Source organism: Phoenix dactylifera, chromosome 2, assembly GCF_051530095.1.
Source record: "Phoenix dactylifera cultivar Ajwa chromosome 2, Ajwa_hap1_PhDact_Kaust_v1.1, whole genome shotgun sequence".
Classification (NCBI taxonomy): domain Eukaryota; kingdom Viridiplantae; phylum Streptophyta; class Magnoliopsida; order Arecales; family Arecaceae; genus Phoenix; species Phoenix dactylifera.
Window position 1 is genome coordinate 8,246,143 of NC_143191.1, and position 15,842 is coordinate 8,261,984.

Sequence of the window (15,842 nt, forward strand, 5' to 3'; positions counted from 1 at the left end):
TTAGATTATTAGAGAAAGAGATCTTCTTCTCTTGTGAGATACTCTGAAGCAGTTTTTATTTATTATATTGCTTGTTACATATAGCTTGCAAGGAATAAATGTATATTGTAAGGTTTGAAATAGAATACTTGATTGATTTTGCTAAATGCTTCCTTATAGGCTCATGAATTCCTCCATAATACTTTGTCGGAGGATACTTTGATGGTAGGAGCAACCTATATCTCTTTTCAAGCAGTTTCTGCGTCCTCACAAGTCTCTTATTTTATTTGGGAGCTACCACCCCTCTATTTTCTTCAAAGTAAACTTTGATCCTAGTGTTCAAGAGAGAGGTGTTTATGGTGGAGCATATTTTATTATTAGATGTGTTGGTGATGGCTGTAGGTGGTGCTAGAATCTATCACAAACGTTCCAATGGCAAAATTGCAAGCAACATGGGAAGAGTTGTTTTATGCTGCTCAAATATTGAAGGTGACTAATATTTATTTGGAGTCGAATTCTCAGACAACTATTAGATGACTTTCTGATCTATTATCGGCCAAAATCAAACTTCATCCTATTCTCTTAGATTGCTGGCGATTGCTGCATTCGTTATTTTTATTTAAAATTTTTTATGTATATAAAAAAATAGTACGGCGAATTGGATAGTGTCTTATGTGGCTAATCACATAAGAACAACGCTATAGAATTCTAGGACACATCTTCCTATCTTATGATTAAATATTTTATTTGCGATGTACTTATACTCATTTAGTTTAATTTATCTAATTTACGAAAAATAGCTGACAATTTTCCTTATTTGGAAGGGAAACAATTGTGGTGGGTCCCATTGCCCTTCTCATGGAAAAATAGCAATTACCTGCCACATCTCTCCAAAAATTATTGCTCGTACAGTGTTAAACCATGCACGCATCTGGATGCACTATTATAAAAACCAATGGACCTGATCATGCACTGTAGGTAATAATTTTCTCGTATCCTTCGGCGTTTTATCATTATTTATCCTACGTACAGGGCCAAGCTAATCCACAGGCTAATCCGATGAAATAGCCATTCTGTACGAGTAACCTCATAATTAAATTTATGCGGAGCATCGGATCTGCTGTCCAGTTTCCATCTAAGTTACAGAGTCCGGCAATCACTGACCTACGAGTGAGTAGACGCAAGTTTTATAGTCCGCATATAATTCTCCATGCAGAACCCAGCTCGCTCTATATAAAGCTAGCCCTTGAGATGGTCCTTACAAAAACTTTTTAGAGCAGAGCGAAAGAAGGGAAGAAATTTTGGCCATGGCCGAGGGTTTCAAGCTCGATCAGAAGCACGGTAAGGGAAGGGTTAGGGTTTCTCGGGTTTGGAGGAGGGTCGCCGGCGCCGGCAGTGGCGATGTCATCGTCGAATGGAGCGTCAGCGTCAGCCTCGCCTCCGACTGCCATCCCGCCTACACCGCGGACGACAACTCCGCCATCGTCGCCACCGATACCATGAAGAACACCGTAATCTTCCACCCCTTCTTGTCGATCGATATCTCATCGTCAGGGCTCGATTCGATGAGCATATTTCGGAATTTTCTATGTCTAATCGTGTAAAAATGTTTGGTTGGTGCGGGATGGAAGGTTTATGCCAAGGCGAAGGAGTGCTCCGAGGTCGTCTCGATGGAGAGCTTCGCTGTTCTTCTCGCAAGGCATTTCACGGCGTTCTATCCACAGGTGATTAGCTTTTCTTCTTCTGTTTCCCCTTTGTTTTTTCTTTGGTTGGATGTCGCTTTTACGACGAAATGAGTGATTTTTTTTTCTTCTAATCTGTTGTTGATATTAGGTCACGGCTGCGACCGTCAATATCGTTGAGAAGCCTTGGGAACGTGTGGTGGTGGACGGACAACCCCATTCACATGGTCTCCGCCTAAATAACACTCTTTTGCTAATTTTTGGTTTTGCAATGGCTTCATAATTTTTGGCTTATTAGATCCCTTTTTTCGAGGAAGATCCCTTCCATGTTGGGGAATCAAGTAGAAGATGATGCTTATATAATGGTGATAAACATGAAGCCATAAGTAAATCTGATATGGGTATAATTAAGAGGTTTGATTTTAAGTTGGCAAGAATGCATTTTTGTAGCACAAATGTGAAAATACTAGATCAAATCTGTCCTTCTTTCTTATAATTATATTTGGTCTTTCTCTGCCCATAGCCGAGAAGTAGGGTTTTCTGTCTCCAAATCTGTTTAAGGATCCTCTGTCATTGAATGCACGAGCGGTGGAACAGAGAATGTTATCTAGAAGATTGAGAAGATTGAATCTTGTTCCTACTTTTGCATACTTAATAGCTTGTATTTTATGCCTGGCCAGCTAACGTTAGTTGCTTTCACATGCATGGCAGCTGGCAGAAGTTATATCATCTCGAGTCTTTGTTTAAAAATATTCAGGCTAATATTTTGCTTCCAGATTTCCCTGTTCTCCATTATTTGCAGTGCCAATCCATAGCCGTTTGTTTAATTTTGCTAACACAAAGTGTGGTCAAAGTGCTCTTTCAAATTTATTATTGGTTGCTCACTTACAGGATTTAAACTTGGGTCTGAGAAGCACACGACTGAAGTAACAGTGAGCAAGCTTGGTGCTTTGAGCATAACCTCGGGTGTTCAAGAATTGGCCCTGCTAAAAACAACGAAGGTAGTATGCTACTGATGTACCTTTTTTAAATTTTTTAATGTCGCTATAATATGCGTTGGCCAGTGGATTAGCTTTCTTGTGACGAAAAGAAAAGCTGACAGCTACCATCAATGTCATGCTTCTAGATAATTGAGTTATCTAAGCATCTGAGTAGGCAATGTAATCACTTTACCTAATTATCACATCCTGAAAATTAAATTTCTGAAAGTGTGTGCTAGCTAATTTTCAGAAATAAAGAGATACGACTTTCAGAAATGGAATTAAATTTTAGAAAGGGTAGAAAGAAATTTTTGCTTTCTTGTATCCAACCCAGACCTGGCAGTCTTTTTCTCTTCTTGTTTATTTTGGTGGACACAATTCTGCGTTCTTATCAGTTATCTTGTTCTTTGGTCATTAATATAACTCAACTTTGACACCTCTTTGGATTATCCAGATGTTTTTGTTAATTAACAACAAAGGTTGTATTTGTTGAATGCAATCAAGTAGCATTTTTCTAAAAGCATATGGAGCTTCGATATGATCAAATATGATTGTATTCCAAGTTAGTAGTTTTTTTAAAGGGCTGGGAACTAATCTCAGCTTCCATGCGTATCTTAATTTGGCCTAGGCAGTTTGCCAAATGATTATATTTCTATTTCAGTTAATGCACACTTGTAGGATTTTTTTACCGAGCCTTAACAAGCTGCAACATCAAATTGCTCACACTCAATCAGCACTGAAGGAAAGAAGTGCTAAGCTCAATCTGCTATAAGTTCTTTGTGGTTTCATTATCCAGATAGTTGGTCAGGTCTTGGTTGTATCAAAATTGGTTAGGGCTGGGTCTCAATCAATTCTTGGGTGATCAAATTTATTCAGTCCTCCATCTGTAGAATTTCAATAGGTTTTGGTTAATCTGACTTTGGTCATGTAAAGGAAGTTTGTGTGCATGATTAGTGTTGTATCTACTCTGCATTCCTTGTTTCTATCTATTGGCAATTAACTTCCTTTAACTTTCCTCTGTATACCTATCGCAAGAACGAAAATGGGATCTGTATTTATCCACCATGCAACATGAGAATTAGTGTTTGAGTATGACATGCTTTATAAACAGTCTTATTTTGCTTTATCTAGTTATAGTTATCACCAAGTTTTACACTATCAAGATTCCTTCACTAGTACTCTTCTGAAACCTCTTCTTTTCTCTTTCTTTCTTTCTTTTCCCCTTCTTTGTTGTTTTCTTTCTTTGGTGATCATTTCATGGAAATGGCCCAAGGTTTGGATGTGGAACCTCCTCCCAGAGGAAGAGGCTGTGTAACCATTGGATCATATTCCTTTTTGTCACTCTTTAGAAGCATTCTTGCCCGTTGTCAGTTGCTTCCTAGTGTACAATCACAATAAAATGCTGTGGTTTATTAGTTCATACTTGTAGAAAATATGGGAAATCTTTCCTGGAACGATGTCAAATATGGATTTGCTTCTTGGTACTGGATTCTCTGAAAGAATTGGTGAACATCCACTTCGATACAGAAATTGGCAAGGCAAGACAATATATGTCTTGGAAAGGGGTCTAAAGACCTGCTCAATGTGTGGGCCTTCCCCTTGGAATGGGTCTTACTGGTACTACATACAGATGTTCCCTCGGTACCTTCTTTTTTGTTTTAAAACTTTTCCAATTCAATCTTGTACAAGATACCTCTGAATATTCTGCATGAATATGACACGTCTATAAATGTGTATAGAAATTTATGGGATGTAAACTTTTTCTGAAAACATATCACCAAATTTGTTAATTGTTTTCCTTTATTTACATGCAGTCAGGTTTTGAGGGGTTTGTAAGGGACCGTTACACACTTCTCCCAGAGACAAGGGAAAGAATGGTAGCAACAGAAGTCACTGCTTTTTGGAGGTCTTATCTTAGCCTTTTAAGATGCATCTATCCAAGTTAGAGGTCCTAGTTTTTTCTTGTTGGTCTATTTATTGTCTTGGGGTTGTTAGTTTGGTTGTTTATGTTAGCAAAATGCTCAGCCAAGGATATATTCTTGCTTTTCTGTGCCAGTGTATTGTATGGCTTCTGAAATGGCATTGCAAGATTTTCAATGTCAGAAAAGACAACTTTCTTTTGTGTGCATTAGAAAGAAACGTGTTTCATAGAATTTGCTACCAACACGATAAAAGAGTATTGTTCATGAAATTAATGAGACGAAAGGAGTCAACAAAACCTATCCAGTCATTAGACATATTTTACCAAGAGTCAGCGAAAGCGGGCATGTGAAACCACTAATTGACTCATTAAACCCTGCCTTTAGGTTTTTCTAGTTCCATATTATTTTTATAATTCTTGCTTACTCTGAGAGCTGCTTATCCTAAGGGTGACAAAATTTTGCAATTTTCCTTATTATTCATGCAGGTATCCTTTTGAACATGTTTCTGATATTCCGGCCAAGCCGTTCTGTTTCACAGAGAGATATGAAGGTGTGAAGAAAGTTCTGGTTGATACCTTCTTCGGTCCACCGGATGTGGGAGTTTACAGTCCATCCGTTCAGAACACACTCTTCCTCATGGCAAAAGCTGTTCTGAATAGGTTCATCTCTTATTGTTCCCAACCCCATCAATTGTTACGTTTAATAATGTAGGATTTTAGCCAAATTGTTTCCAGCTTAAGCTTTCGTGTCATAATTTTTTCAGGTTCCTAGATATAGCATCAATTCAACTCAGTATGCCAAACCTCCACTTTTTACCAGTCAATTTATCTAGCAAGGAAAACCCAGACATGGTGAAGGTGAGATATACAGCATCACTTTTTTGACTTCCACAAAACCATGATGTCAAAATTTTAAAACTATAAAAAGCTATGACATTTTGGTGTTCTCTTTCTTTTTCTTTTTTTTTGTGAAAAGGAAAAAATAAAGTAGTGGTGGAAGGATGACAATTTTTAACATTCTTTTCTTATACCCTGCAGTTTGCTGATGATGTCTATATGCCAATTGCTGAGCCACACGGTACCATAGAAGCTACACTGAGCCGCACCATGTCCAAGATGTAGACATTGTTGGGTCTATATAGAACAATAAATTGTTAAATAAGTGCCATTGTATGGCCATCTGCTTCCCTTTGGGGTTATTATCATCTTGGTTGCATCAAGAGAGACGTCTATTTGCTGTAATCTGTACTTTACATCTGCTCATGCATGTACAAGGTAGCATTTGAAATAATATGGCTCAAGTGATTTGATAGGATTAGGTATATAAAATATGTGATGCATTTGATGTAAGATTGCATTGACCAAATAATACTTTATATTGAAGGGTGAGGTCATCCATGTTCTACGAAAGCAATACCAGGGACCAAACCCAGAAAACCATACATAGATTTGGATAAAATAACGTCACTCTAAATGGGCGATGGCCGCTATTTACTCTTAAGTCTATGTGATCCCTAATAAACAATAAGTTTTCTTTTATTTAGATAAGCATTGCAATATTGAACTATATGGTTTTTGTCCAAGTCAATACGATGATGGCATACGGCTCATACTTGTCGTTGGTGCCAGGTCAGCGCTTCACGCACGCCACCATCAAAATTTATGGTTTATTTTCAAAAAATATTAGCCGTGGAAAGCCTGCCATTCCCTTTCCGATGCTGTCATCCTCACCCAGTCATTTGGTCTGCCTCCATTATTATTGTTTTTTTATATAATGGTATTATGATCGTTTTAAAACAGTTATAATATTATTATAACTATTTTAGACAAGAGATTCGCAATCTCTGCCCGTTAGCACGGTCACTAGCACGGTATGATATAGAATTTTTTCGCCATACCGAATATCAGTACATTATTTGTACCAAATATCGGTACCAAATCGATATGGTATGCTATATTTTATACCATCCGATTTTGGTACAGTAAATCATAATTTTAAACAATAGTTTTAAATAATGATATTTAGCAGAGGATAACTGTCATGCTTGGATGCCAGAAACATAACCGAACTGGGCAGCAGAATTTTTATCATACGAGGAAATACAACACAACTGGTAGAGCATAATTAATGAGAGATTTAAAGCTGGTGTTAAAAATTACAAATTAACTTATTATACTTTTGGACTATGAAACCAAAAATACTGGTATCTTAGTAGCATTCCGAGTAACTTCTCAACCCAGAGTTATTAAGTGATGCAATAGTTTATGATGAAAAAATTTAGCTGTGCCAAGCAGTTCGACATAATTCTCGAGATGGAGAATTTAATCCATAAGTAACCACCACATCAAGCGACATCAAAGAGTAAATGATAAGCAATACAGACCATTGGATTCTTGGTTATGGCTGAATTGATGTGCAGGTGCTGGTCTATGTCCACTCAGTTTTCTTAAAGGCAGGCAGTTGAATAAGAGAAATCATCTATACTTGTGCAGCTGAATCTGGCTGTAAATGGGGGCTGAAAAACTTCAGAACATCCTCATAGATGGGCTTCTTAAAATCCACCGCCTGCTCAAAATTTTTGGAGGTGTGATGTATCAGATCATAACTCCTCTATCTTTTCCTTTTCTCAGGAAATGAGAACAGCAATAAAAGGGTCAGGTTTACCCACGAGTTCAATTACTTGTTGCGGTGTCATCCATGACCATTCTGCAAATTCTGGCTTTTCAGATCCATCACCAGATAGATTTATCTCTTCCTCTTTTCCAGTAAATCGAAATAAAAACCTACATATCAATACAGGAATCAGCTAAATCAACAGTGAGGAGTATCACCGAGTCTTGAACAGTCAGTTTGATTATCAGTATCTGTAGTACCTATACTTTCAATATATACCAAACTTAAATATCATGAGATATGAACAGGATGATTGAAGCTTCAAATTTTTTATTCTTGAAGACATTGGTCTGTCAATGTGTATGCTTAAAAACAAACCCAAGAGAGCAGACAAAGCAGTCTGAAGGAAATAGAAACAAATTAAACATTCAGATGCCAGTTGTACATTTTTCAGTAAAAGAGTTCCCGTTTAACATAGATATCCTTCTTAGAAATTTGGTACAATTTACTGGTAAGTATTCCCTTGTATTACCCATGGCCTTATTTCTACTCAAATATGTACAATGGGAGGAACTAATGGTATTCAGATAAATTTGCACTCTGCTTCCCTAACAAGGATTGTCATAAAAACTAGTTGTAGTGACTTAATTTACAGCCTCTACTCTTAAGTAAAAAAATTTCAAAGAGCTTCTTTTTTTTATTTTAATGCTTTGGACAAAGATGACTTTTTCCTTTTTCCCCTTTAATTTGAGTCCAACCTCCATCCTGGTTGAATCCTGACACTCAGGGCACACCAGGAATGTCAATACAGACCGGAACACAATTATCCTCTATTTTTCTTTTCCTCTTGGTTGTTTCAGTATGTTCCGAAACAATGTCAGATCATCCTCAAAGCAAACTAGGATGGGGCCCAGTATCAAGACTTACACCCTTAGGTGATTTATTTATTGTAAGCAAGAACACAAACCTTGTCATGTTTATTGGACTCATATACGTATACCAATACATATTTGGACCTCAAATTATACCACTTGCATCCTGGCACTCGGGACACACCGGGATTGTTGGGATGGACCAGGATGCAAATATCTTTGTTTTTTTTCTTCTTATTGTTGTTAACAGTATGTCCAGAACCAATACCATATCACCCCAGAAGTAAACCAGGATGGGGCCTAGTACCGAGGTTTAAACACTTAGGTGATTTAATTCCTGTAAGCAAGGAGGACAAATTGGGTCCATAGAGTGATCAAAAAAAGTCAGCAGTCGAAGAGTGTTTTTGCTTTATTTGGTTTAAGAATTGTTTGAGTTGGATTAAGTATTTTATTAATTGACGTGTTTTAGGAAGGAACCTAATTGATGTGTTTTACAATTAGCATGATCTCTTAGGAGTCCTAGTAAAAGAGATTTCAAGAGGATTTTTCTTTCTACAATTATTGGAGACTAGATGAATCCAACTAGGAAATTTCTAGATGGTAGAGTCTATAGAATCCATAAGGGCTCTATCTATCTATCTATCTATCTATCTATCTATCTATCTATCTATATGTATATATATATATATGTATGTATGTATATATGTATGTATGTATGTATATATGTTTATATTTATATATTGTACACTAAATTTTATGAAGGAATAGATAAACCCTTTTGGCCAAGATTCGGTTGTCTCCTCTTCTCTTCCCTCCCTCGTATTCTTCTCCCACATCTTTCTTATTACTCTCTCTTCTTCCTCTTCTATTTCTATTTTATTATTCTTTCTTCTATTTATTGTTGACCATCGATGTTGCTTAATTTTATATCTCAACAAATTGAGCATCTCCATATTATGATATTTGATTAGTATATCAATCAGTTTATTCTAAGATCTATATTGATTCCTCTCTTGCTGTTTTATTGCATTCTACAAATTCCTGTACTCAATATTTATTATAATCTGGTTTAAAATCTACAGCAGACCTTTCAATTAAGCTCTTAATTCCTTCTGTTCCTTTTCCTACCAGCTCCTCATTCAAAAACCCTAGACAGAATGTTTTGTAACGTCACTTGCTGATAAATTCAGTGCTATCATTTGTTGTCCTGTTCTTAGGACTTTGGCGACAAGCATTAGAACTGCTTTACACCCTAAACTATCCTATGTCTAGAGTGTTCTTACACAATGCAGGCCAACCCTAAGCGGTCCTGCATCACCATGTCATGTTTATTGGACCTCAAACTATAATCATAAGAAGGAAAAAAAACTTGCCAAGATCAACTGTGAGTATTTACTGATTTAGATGAAAATTTTAAATTTTTGGGTAGATTCAAAAAAAATATACTTTTTATACCTTGATCAAATTCACAACTAGATAATATGACTTTTCTTCGCATCCCTGAAAAGTTTCACTTGATTTGTGAAAACTCTCGTCTATGTTCTCAATTGACATAAATACGGACTTCAAGAAATACAAATGAACTGTACATATTAGATGTATGCCAATTGATCAGAAATCTGCCTTTAAATATTTCTTTTTTCACACAGAAGGCTATACTTGTCTAGACTATGCTCAACTTCACTAGAGACATGCTTGATCGCCTACCTGTAGGACATTGATGTAGTTAGCTATCACTCTTGCAAGCAAAACACTAATAAACAGATATAGATTGAAAATACTACACAAACAGACGTCAAGAGCAATATGACTGTTATAGTTCAACTAAATTGCTGCTAAAATAGTTTGCATGATCAATAGATCTTTACATGAACAAGAAGTACTCTAACTAATTCTTCTTATGTATTATAGAACCCTTCATAAATTCTCCTCAGGAGTTGCATGCTATCACCCAACTCTCCATGACAAGAATGAATTTTACAAATGGATTTGTTTGGATTACCTCTTTGATTTGGCCATCGTGACTACTTAATAGCATTTAACATGATTTGATGGAAAGATTGGAATAGTATTTAACATGGTAATCCCTCTAACCTAGTTTTGAAACACAAGGATGGTCAAGAAAATTCTAAATAAAAATTCTAAACCACCTAAGTGAGCTAATCAAGCAAATTTTGATATAGCAAAGCTTTTAGCAAAAGTTGCTGAGCTTGTGTTATGATATAATGAAAGAAGTAACTTCAAGTTCAAGTTGGCTGGTGGGAGGGGAAAAATCAAGAAGAAAAAGAAGAAGAAAATGGTGCGTGTAACCATAATGCTCATGCAGGAAAGTAACCTATAAGCAGTTAGCCACGATCTTACACATTCATGATAAAAAATTGCCATTGCGAGTATAGGACGATTAGCAATGAACTTATTAAACTAATATAGATTATACAAGGCTTGCTGAGTGTGGTTGCTGTTAATGTTTCCTTCCAACTGAATATTTGATAAGTGCTTATGAACAATGAGGGCAGACCAACATGCTCACCACTTTTGTGCCTGACCTTTCCAATCCGTTCCCCATTGTTTGTTTAGTTTTTCTCTTACTTCCGGAGGGAAATCATAGGTTAACCAATAAGGAACCTGCATCAAAAGTTAAGACAATAAAGTAACCAATTACCACCCATGAGAGAGAAAGTAGTGACTCAAATAATGATAGTTTTTTGGTGTAATTTCATATATTCTAACAATATAAATTTTTAAAACTAAAGCTAATAGGTATTGCGTATTATAAGTCGAACTGAGAAATGAGAAAAACAATTGTAGTGATATATGATGTGATTAAACCTAGCAAAGAGAAGAAACGAATTGATTAACACACATGGGACAACAAGTGGCAATTCATTAACCTTATCTTGCTATAAGTGAAAAAGAGCACAGAAAAGTTTCTTTTGGGGGAAAAGAGGACAAAAAATGTTTCAACAAAAAAAATATATATTTTTTCTAGAGATATTGTTTAACTCACTCTATATTAAGTAAGACTATAACAGGAAAAGGAAAACTTTTACTAGGAATATAATGTATATTTTATGTTGGTAACATGTTTATTATAAGATTTGGCAAATATTATGTTAAATTTTTCAATGTTCTCATGTCTAATTATTATAGATTGTTATGTTAAATGTCCTATAACCCCCTTTCTATTACCTGGACTCTAGTGTCCACCTCGAAAAATATGTCAGATAAGTATCCGCAAATCAGATATGCTTCAGAATCTCACATGCTTATGAAATTCTTTAGTTGCAATTTTTTACATGTCAATTGAGAATTGGTCCTTCGAACTACTAGCCTACCCCACCACGATGATATTTAAAGATTTTGTAATTTCTAAAATTTCATTGTGTTATTCTTGCAATTTGGTTAAGGATGTACGTATTAAAATAACTATAAAAAAATGTCATGTTTCTTGCATCTTTGAGCTAAGATTTTAGATGAAAAATATATACAGTATAACACCTTATCAAGCAATATATAGTATTTTCTACAATGAAATATCTAACAAACATTGATTGCATAAAATTTGGCTTTTTTCTCTTTTTATCAACCTATCTCTGTCTCTCTCTCTTTTTTTCCCTTTTTGCCAGGTCAAACATTCGATACATGTTTGAATCCAATTTTCATGCCTGTGTCCATGCAAATTTGAACTCCTGTCTCCACTTTTGCTCCATGTGCACAGATTACACAGATATTATGCCACAAGAATTCATAGCACACTTCTAATCAGTTGCATAGGAAAAACTAGCCCCCACACTTTCTTCACAGTTGACATTTCTAAGTATAATGTAATTTTTTGTTTTCTAAAAATAGCTCTCCTGTACACATTCATACAGATACCATACATAGGTCTCCTATACACATTCATTACACAAACCACTTGATAAGGCCTATGATTTTACTTAGCTATATACGTTTAACTATCTTCATTCCTCACTAAGTTTTTCACCGAGTTAAGATATACTCGTCAAACCTTAATAACGATTCATAACAAACAATTAATTCCTTTAGACTACCGAATCCTAATATATCCTTTCCGTTATTTACAATACTAATTCTTGAATGGATAAGTGTTTTAGCAAACCTATGCATGCTTGAAACTTCTCTGGACGATTTTTTACATATTAAGTTTTGCTCCTGCCCTTTGAGGAAAACTTATTAGAACATTTGTTAGAACACAGAGAGGCTAACCAAACATAAAATATTCAAATCAACTGTTTGTCAAATATCATATGGAACCTTTTACTGCTCTAGCAGTAGCACTCAGTCATGGACCTCAAACTTTCTTACTATAAAACTAAGTTAAATACGTTGACGACATCATTTTTTTTAACAAGGATGCTAGAAAGTTATCAATGAGTTTGCTACAAATTAAATTTAAATGCATCCGTAGCACCAGATAATTTACATATTTTGTTGCTAATCTTATGCAGCGTCATACAAAGAGCGCGACCAACATACTTGAGTACCACCAAAAGGCTTTTCATTCTCTAAAGCTCAAAAGTTTGATACAGAGGTAAGGACATGAAAAACAATCGGAAAAGCCTAGAAAACGGACATCAATGTTCAGAAAAACACAAGAGAAAGTATTTGTTTAATGTGAATAAGAAATCACCCAAGCATTTGTATTTTGGAACCTATCGTAGTAATAGGTTTACCTTCATGCAAATGAAAGTACATCAAAAAGTTCTTTAGGAGATCAATGCACTTATACATTCCCTCAACTTAGCATAAGAGTTTCTAAGACAATCTGAGCGATCAGAATCATTATTCTCATTAAGCATAAAAAGTTGCATCTTGCAACATGGCGGCTTAATATATTTCGGTTTCACAGACAATTAGATGAAGATAATAAAGGCAAGATTATAGAAGCTTTTCTACAAGCTATTACTATATGCAGAGTATCTAAATATTTTACCCACGAACTCGTGCATCCATGCCTGCCCGCAGAGATGCATGAGCATGTACATAAATCAAACTCAAAACCCCTTTGTGCAAGATACAAGAAAAAAAAGAAAAATCAAACACAAAATCAAACCTCTGCAAGAATCTCTGCTGATGTAACTCCAGTTTCTTCCCTTAGCTCTCTAATAGCAGCAATTCGAGGATCTTCTCCTTGATCCACACCACCCTGCAGCAAACTAGTTAATGTAAATACATCCAATAGATCATAGTATGGCTTCCACAATCAACAACCTATCTTATGCAGTGCCCTAATTGTCACTATCGTCCAAGTTGCATAAGATTTTCCTGGAAAGTAATTATTTTTCAAAGCACATCAAAGGATTCTGCATGATATATTTAATCAGAGATACCATCTTCATTAAGATGGCTGTTTCCTTCAATTATTCAATGAACAATTATCCAGGCCCATAAGCAAGGCATCTGAGGACTTTATGGATTTCTTTGGCTTCATATCACTTCGCGCCAAAGCCAAGCACAACCCAAATTTTGTACTTCAGAAGAATCAACAAGAACAACCACCCCGATAGATCCATACATATAAAGTTACGGCACTCAAACATCTACTAGCCTACAAATTATAAATTAACCCCCAACACATCTCAAGATCCATATTAACCAATTCCTCAGCCAATCACGACGATGATGAATCACCTCCAACCACTCACTATGCAACCATCCAACCACCAAATTATGTTCTTCTCCTATTCGAAAAATCAAATAAAATCCTAAAGCACGACTGATTAAAAAGATATATAGAAATGCATCATTATTATACTGATTCGCATCACCAAAATCAAATGGGGAAGGATAAAATTACTAACATCCCAATAATAACCACACCAAGATAAATATGAGCCATTTGGCATCAAGATCAACGAATTACCTGAGGCATCTGCCATGCGCCCGGGATATCGAGCCTCGAAGCCGAAAAGATCTACCAAAACTAAGCAAATTCCAGATCAGAATTCGCCAAAAAAAAAAAAAAGAAAAAGTAGAAACAAGACCTTATTAGAAGAATTAATGAGGCAGATGCCGACGTTTCTTCGGTAGCCCTGGGGAGGGGCGTCCATGGAGGCGGCGATGAGCTTCGGGGGGCGCGGGAGTGGCAGGTCCGAAAATCTGAGGAAGGAGGAAGGGCAGAAGGGGGAGAGGGCGTGATATTTAGGAAGAACGGAATAAACGTGGGAGACGGAGAGGCGGACGGGTCGGCACAGAGATGAAACCATCCCTTCGCGTCCAGAAAGAAGCCAAGGTTGGAGAGGCATCTGCCAGGGGCGTGGCTCAGGGCAAGCGGGTCGGGTTGTGAACATCGGATTGGGTCAGGTTGGGTAAAACGGATTCGGGCCAATTTTTTTCCCTCTATAGACCTACCAGCGTTCCATCATCTTGGAGTGGGACTCCACTACTGTCATCAGTTGGATCCGAAGGGGCAACCGTTGCATCCACCGCTTGCTCCGAGATATCTAAACAATAATAAGGGATGGAGAGGCTTTTTAGGCCAAGCACATATTTCGTAAAGTTAATGGGGTTGCGGATTGGCTGGCTGCTCATGTAGCCAGTCACTCCGGTAGTACCATGTAGGATGGTGATAGAAAGTTGCCTCTAGCACTTCGAAATATTTCGTTTTTTTATTTTATTGGGTGCATCCATACTCGTCAGATATAATCCACCCATCTTAGTAAAAAATAATAATAAATAATAATAAATAAATAGACCTATGAGCTTATGGTTGCAGGGTATCTTATTTAGTTTTGTTATATTTTAGCTGAATTTTTTCAATTTTAAGATATTATTTATAGCACATCATAATCTATAGCGGAAGTCCAAAAGCAGTAGTAGTGCCAGGAATTGAGTATTAATGAGAAGCTTTTATCTCGGCCTTCAGGTTTGATTTAATAAGATGAGCTCGAAGGCTGGTAATTGGATTTAGTATTGGGTATCACTACTTACATCATTTTTTTTCAGCAAAGACATAAAGATTGGCTAAATAATGCCATGTGATTAAGATTAAGGAAGGGCGAAAGATAGTTAAAGAATAGATTAGGAAAAGACTCTATAGACTGATCAAGTCACCATGTTTCACATAAGACATGCTGAGTGACATTTAAAGGAACTGGTTGAACCAAACTATATGATTACTTGAGGCATAGGCAGAGTCCCAAAAGATGAGTTGAGTATAGGCCGATGATGAATATAGTCGATTTAAGAGATTAGGTGTTGAATGAAAGGCCAGTTATATTCTGTTGTTAGTAAAACTAAGGATGATTACCAAAAACTAGGATGTGAAAAGTTGAGCTTGATGCAGAGACTAAAACTAACTGCAACAACGATCAAAGACAAAATAATCGAAGTGGTGGTAACCAGAAAGAATAGGTACCAGCACTAAAGAAAGATAGCTATCTAATAGTTAAAAGAAGATGTATAAATATTAAATTATAGTTATTAAAATAGACCCTTTGCAAATCAATGGTAAGAATTTCTATTTTATCTTTCAATTATTTTTTGTTATTTTTGTTTTTCTTTTAGTTCTTAATCCTTAGCCCCAATAGTGCAGCACCATAGTTATCGTGCTTTACCAAGAAGGTAGTATCTAGTGGCGAAAGTCCTTCAAGATTAGGGCAGTAGAATCCATTACTATCTATCCTTTCCAGTTCAAACATCAGTAGCAAGCCCATGCATTGATCCAACCCAATCATTGGTGGTTTTTACCTTTCCACAAGGAAAACACCTATGTTTTATGGTATATCCCTTGTTTATTTTCTTATTGGCAAATGGAAGAATAATTAAATAAAG

The 15,842-nt window shown here is 36.2% G+C and overlaps 2 protein-coding genes across 6 annotated transcripts; one reads left to right on the forward strand and one right to left on the reverse strand.

Moving 5' to 3' along the window:
- The first annotated feature begins 1,239 nt into the window (after positions 1 to 1,239).
- Positions 1,240 to 5,874, forward strand: LOC103721005 (uricase / urate oxidase / nodulin 35). Its single transcript, XM_008811017.4, has 8 exons — positions 1,240 to 1,490; positions 1,611 to 1,703; positions 1,813 to 1,888; positions 2,553 to 2,662; positions 4,456 to 4,547; positions 5,049 to 5,222; positions 5,327 to 5,420; positions 5,601 to 5,874. The coding sequence occupies exons 1-8, from the start codon at positions 1,287 to 1,289 to the stop codon at positions 5,682 to 5,684; spliced, it is 927 nt and encodes a 308-aa protein (XP_008809239.3). The 5' UTR covers positions 1,240 to 1,286; the 3' UTR covers positions 5,685 to 5,874.
- A 931-nt stretch (positions 5,875 to 6,805) lies between these two features.
- Positions 6,806 to 14,316, reverse strand: LOC103721004 (nudix hydrolase 26, chloroplastic-like). Of its 5 annotated transcripts, none has more exons than XM_026809986.3 (6): positions 14,087 to 14,307; positions 13,933 to 13,983; positions 13,123 to 13,215; positions 10,579 to 10,673; positions 7,232 to 7,346; positions 6,806 to 7,128 (listed from the first exon to the last, which is right to left on the reverse strand). In XM_026809986.3, the coding sequence occupies exons 1-6, from the start codon at positions 14,273 to 14,275 to the stop codon at positions 7,042 to 7,044; spliced, it is 630 nt and encodes a 209-aa protein (XP_026665787.3). In that variant the 5' UTR covers positions 14,276 to 14,307; the 3' UTR covers positions 6,806 to 7,041. The 5 variants fall into 5 exon arrangements, with proteins under 5 accessions (XP_026665787.3, XP_008809233.4, XP_088571323.1 ...); XM_008811011.5 differs by having other exon boundaries at positions 14,054 to 14,306; XM_088715197.1 differs by having other exon boundaries at positions 13,933 to 13,992; positions 14,054 to 14,191.
- Positions 14,317 to 15,842: the final 1,526 nt, after the last annotated feature.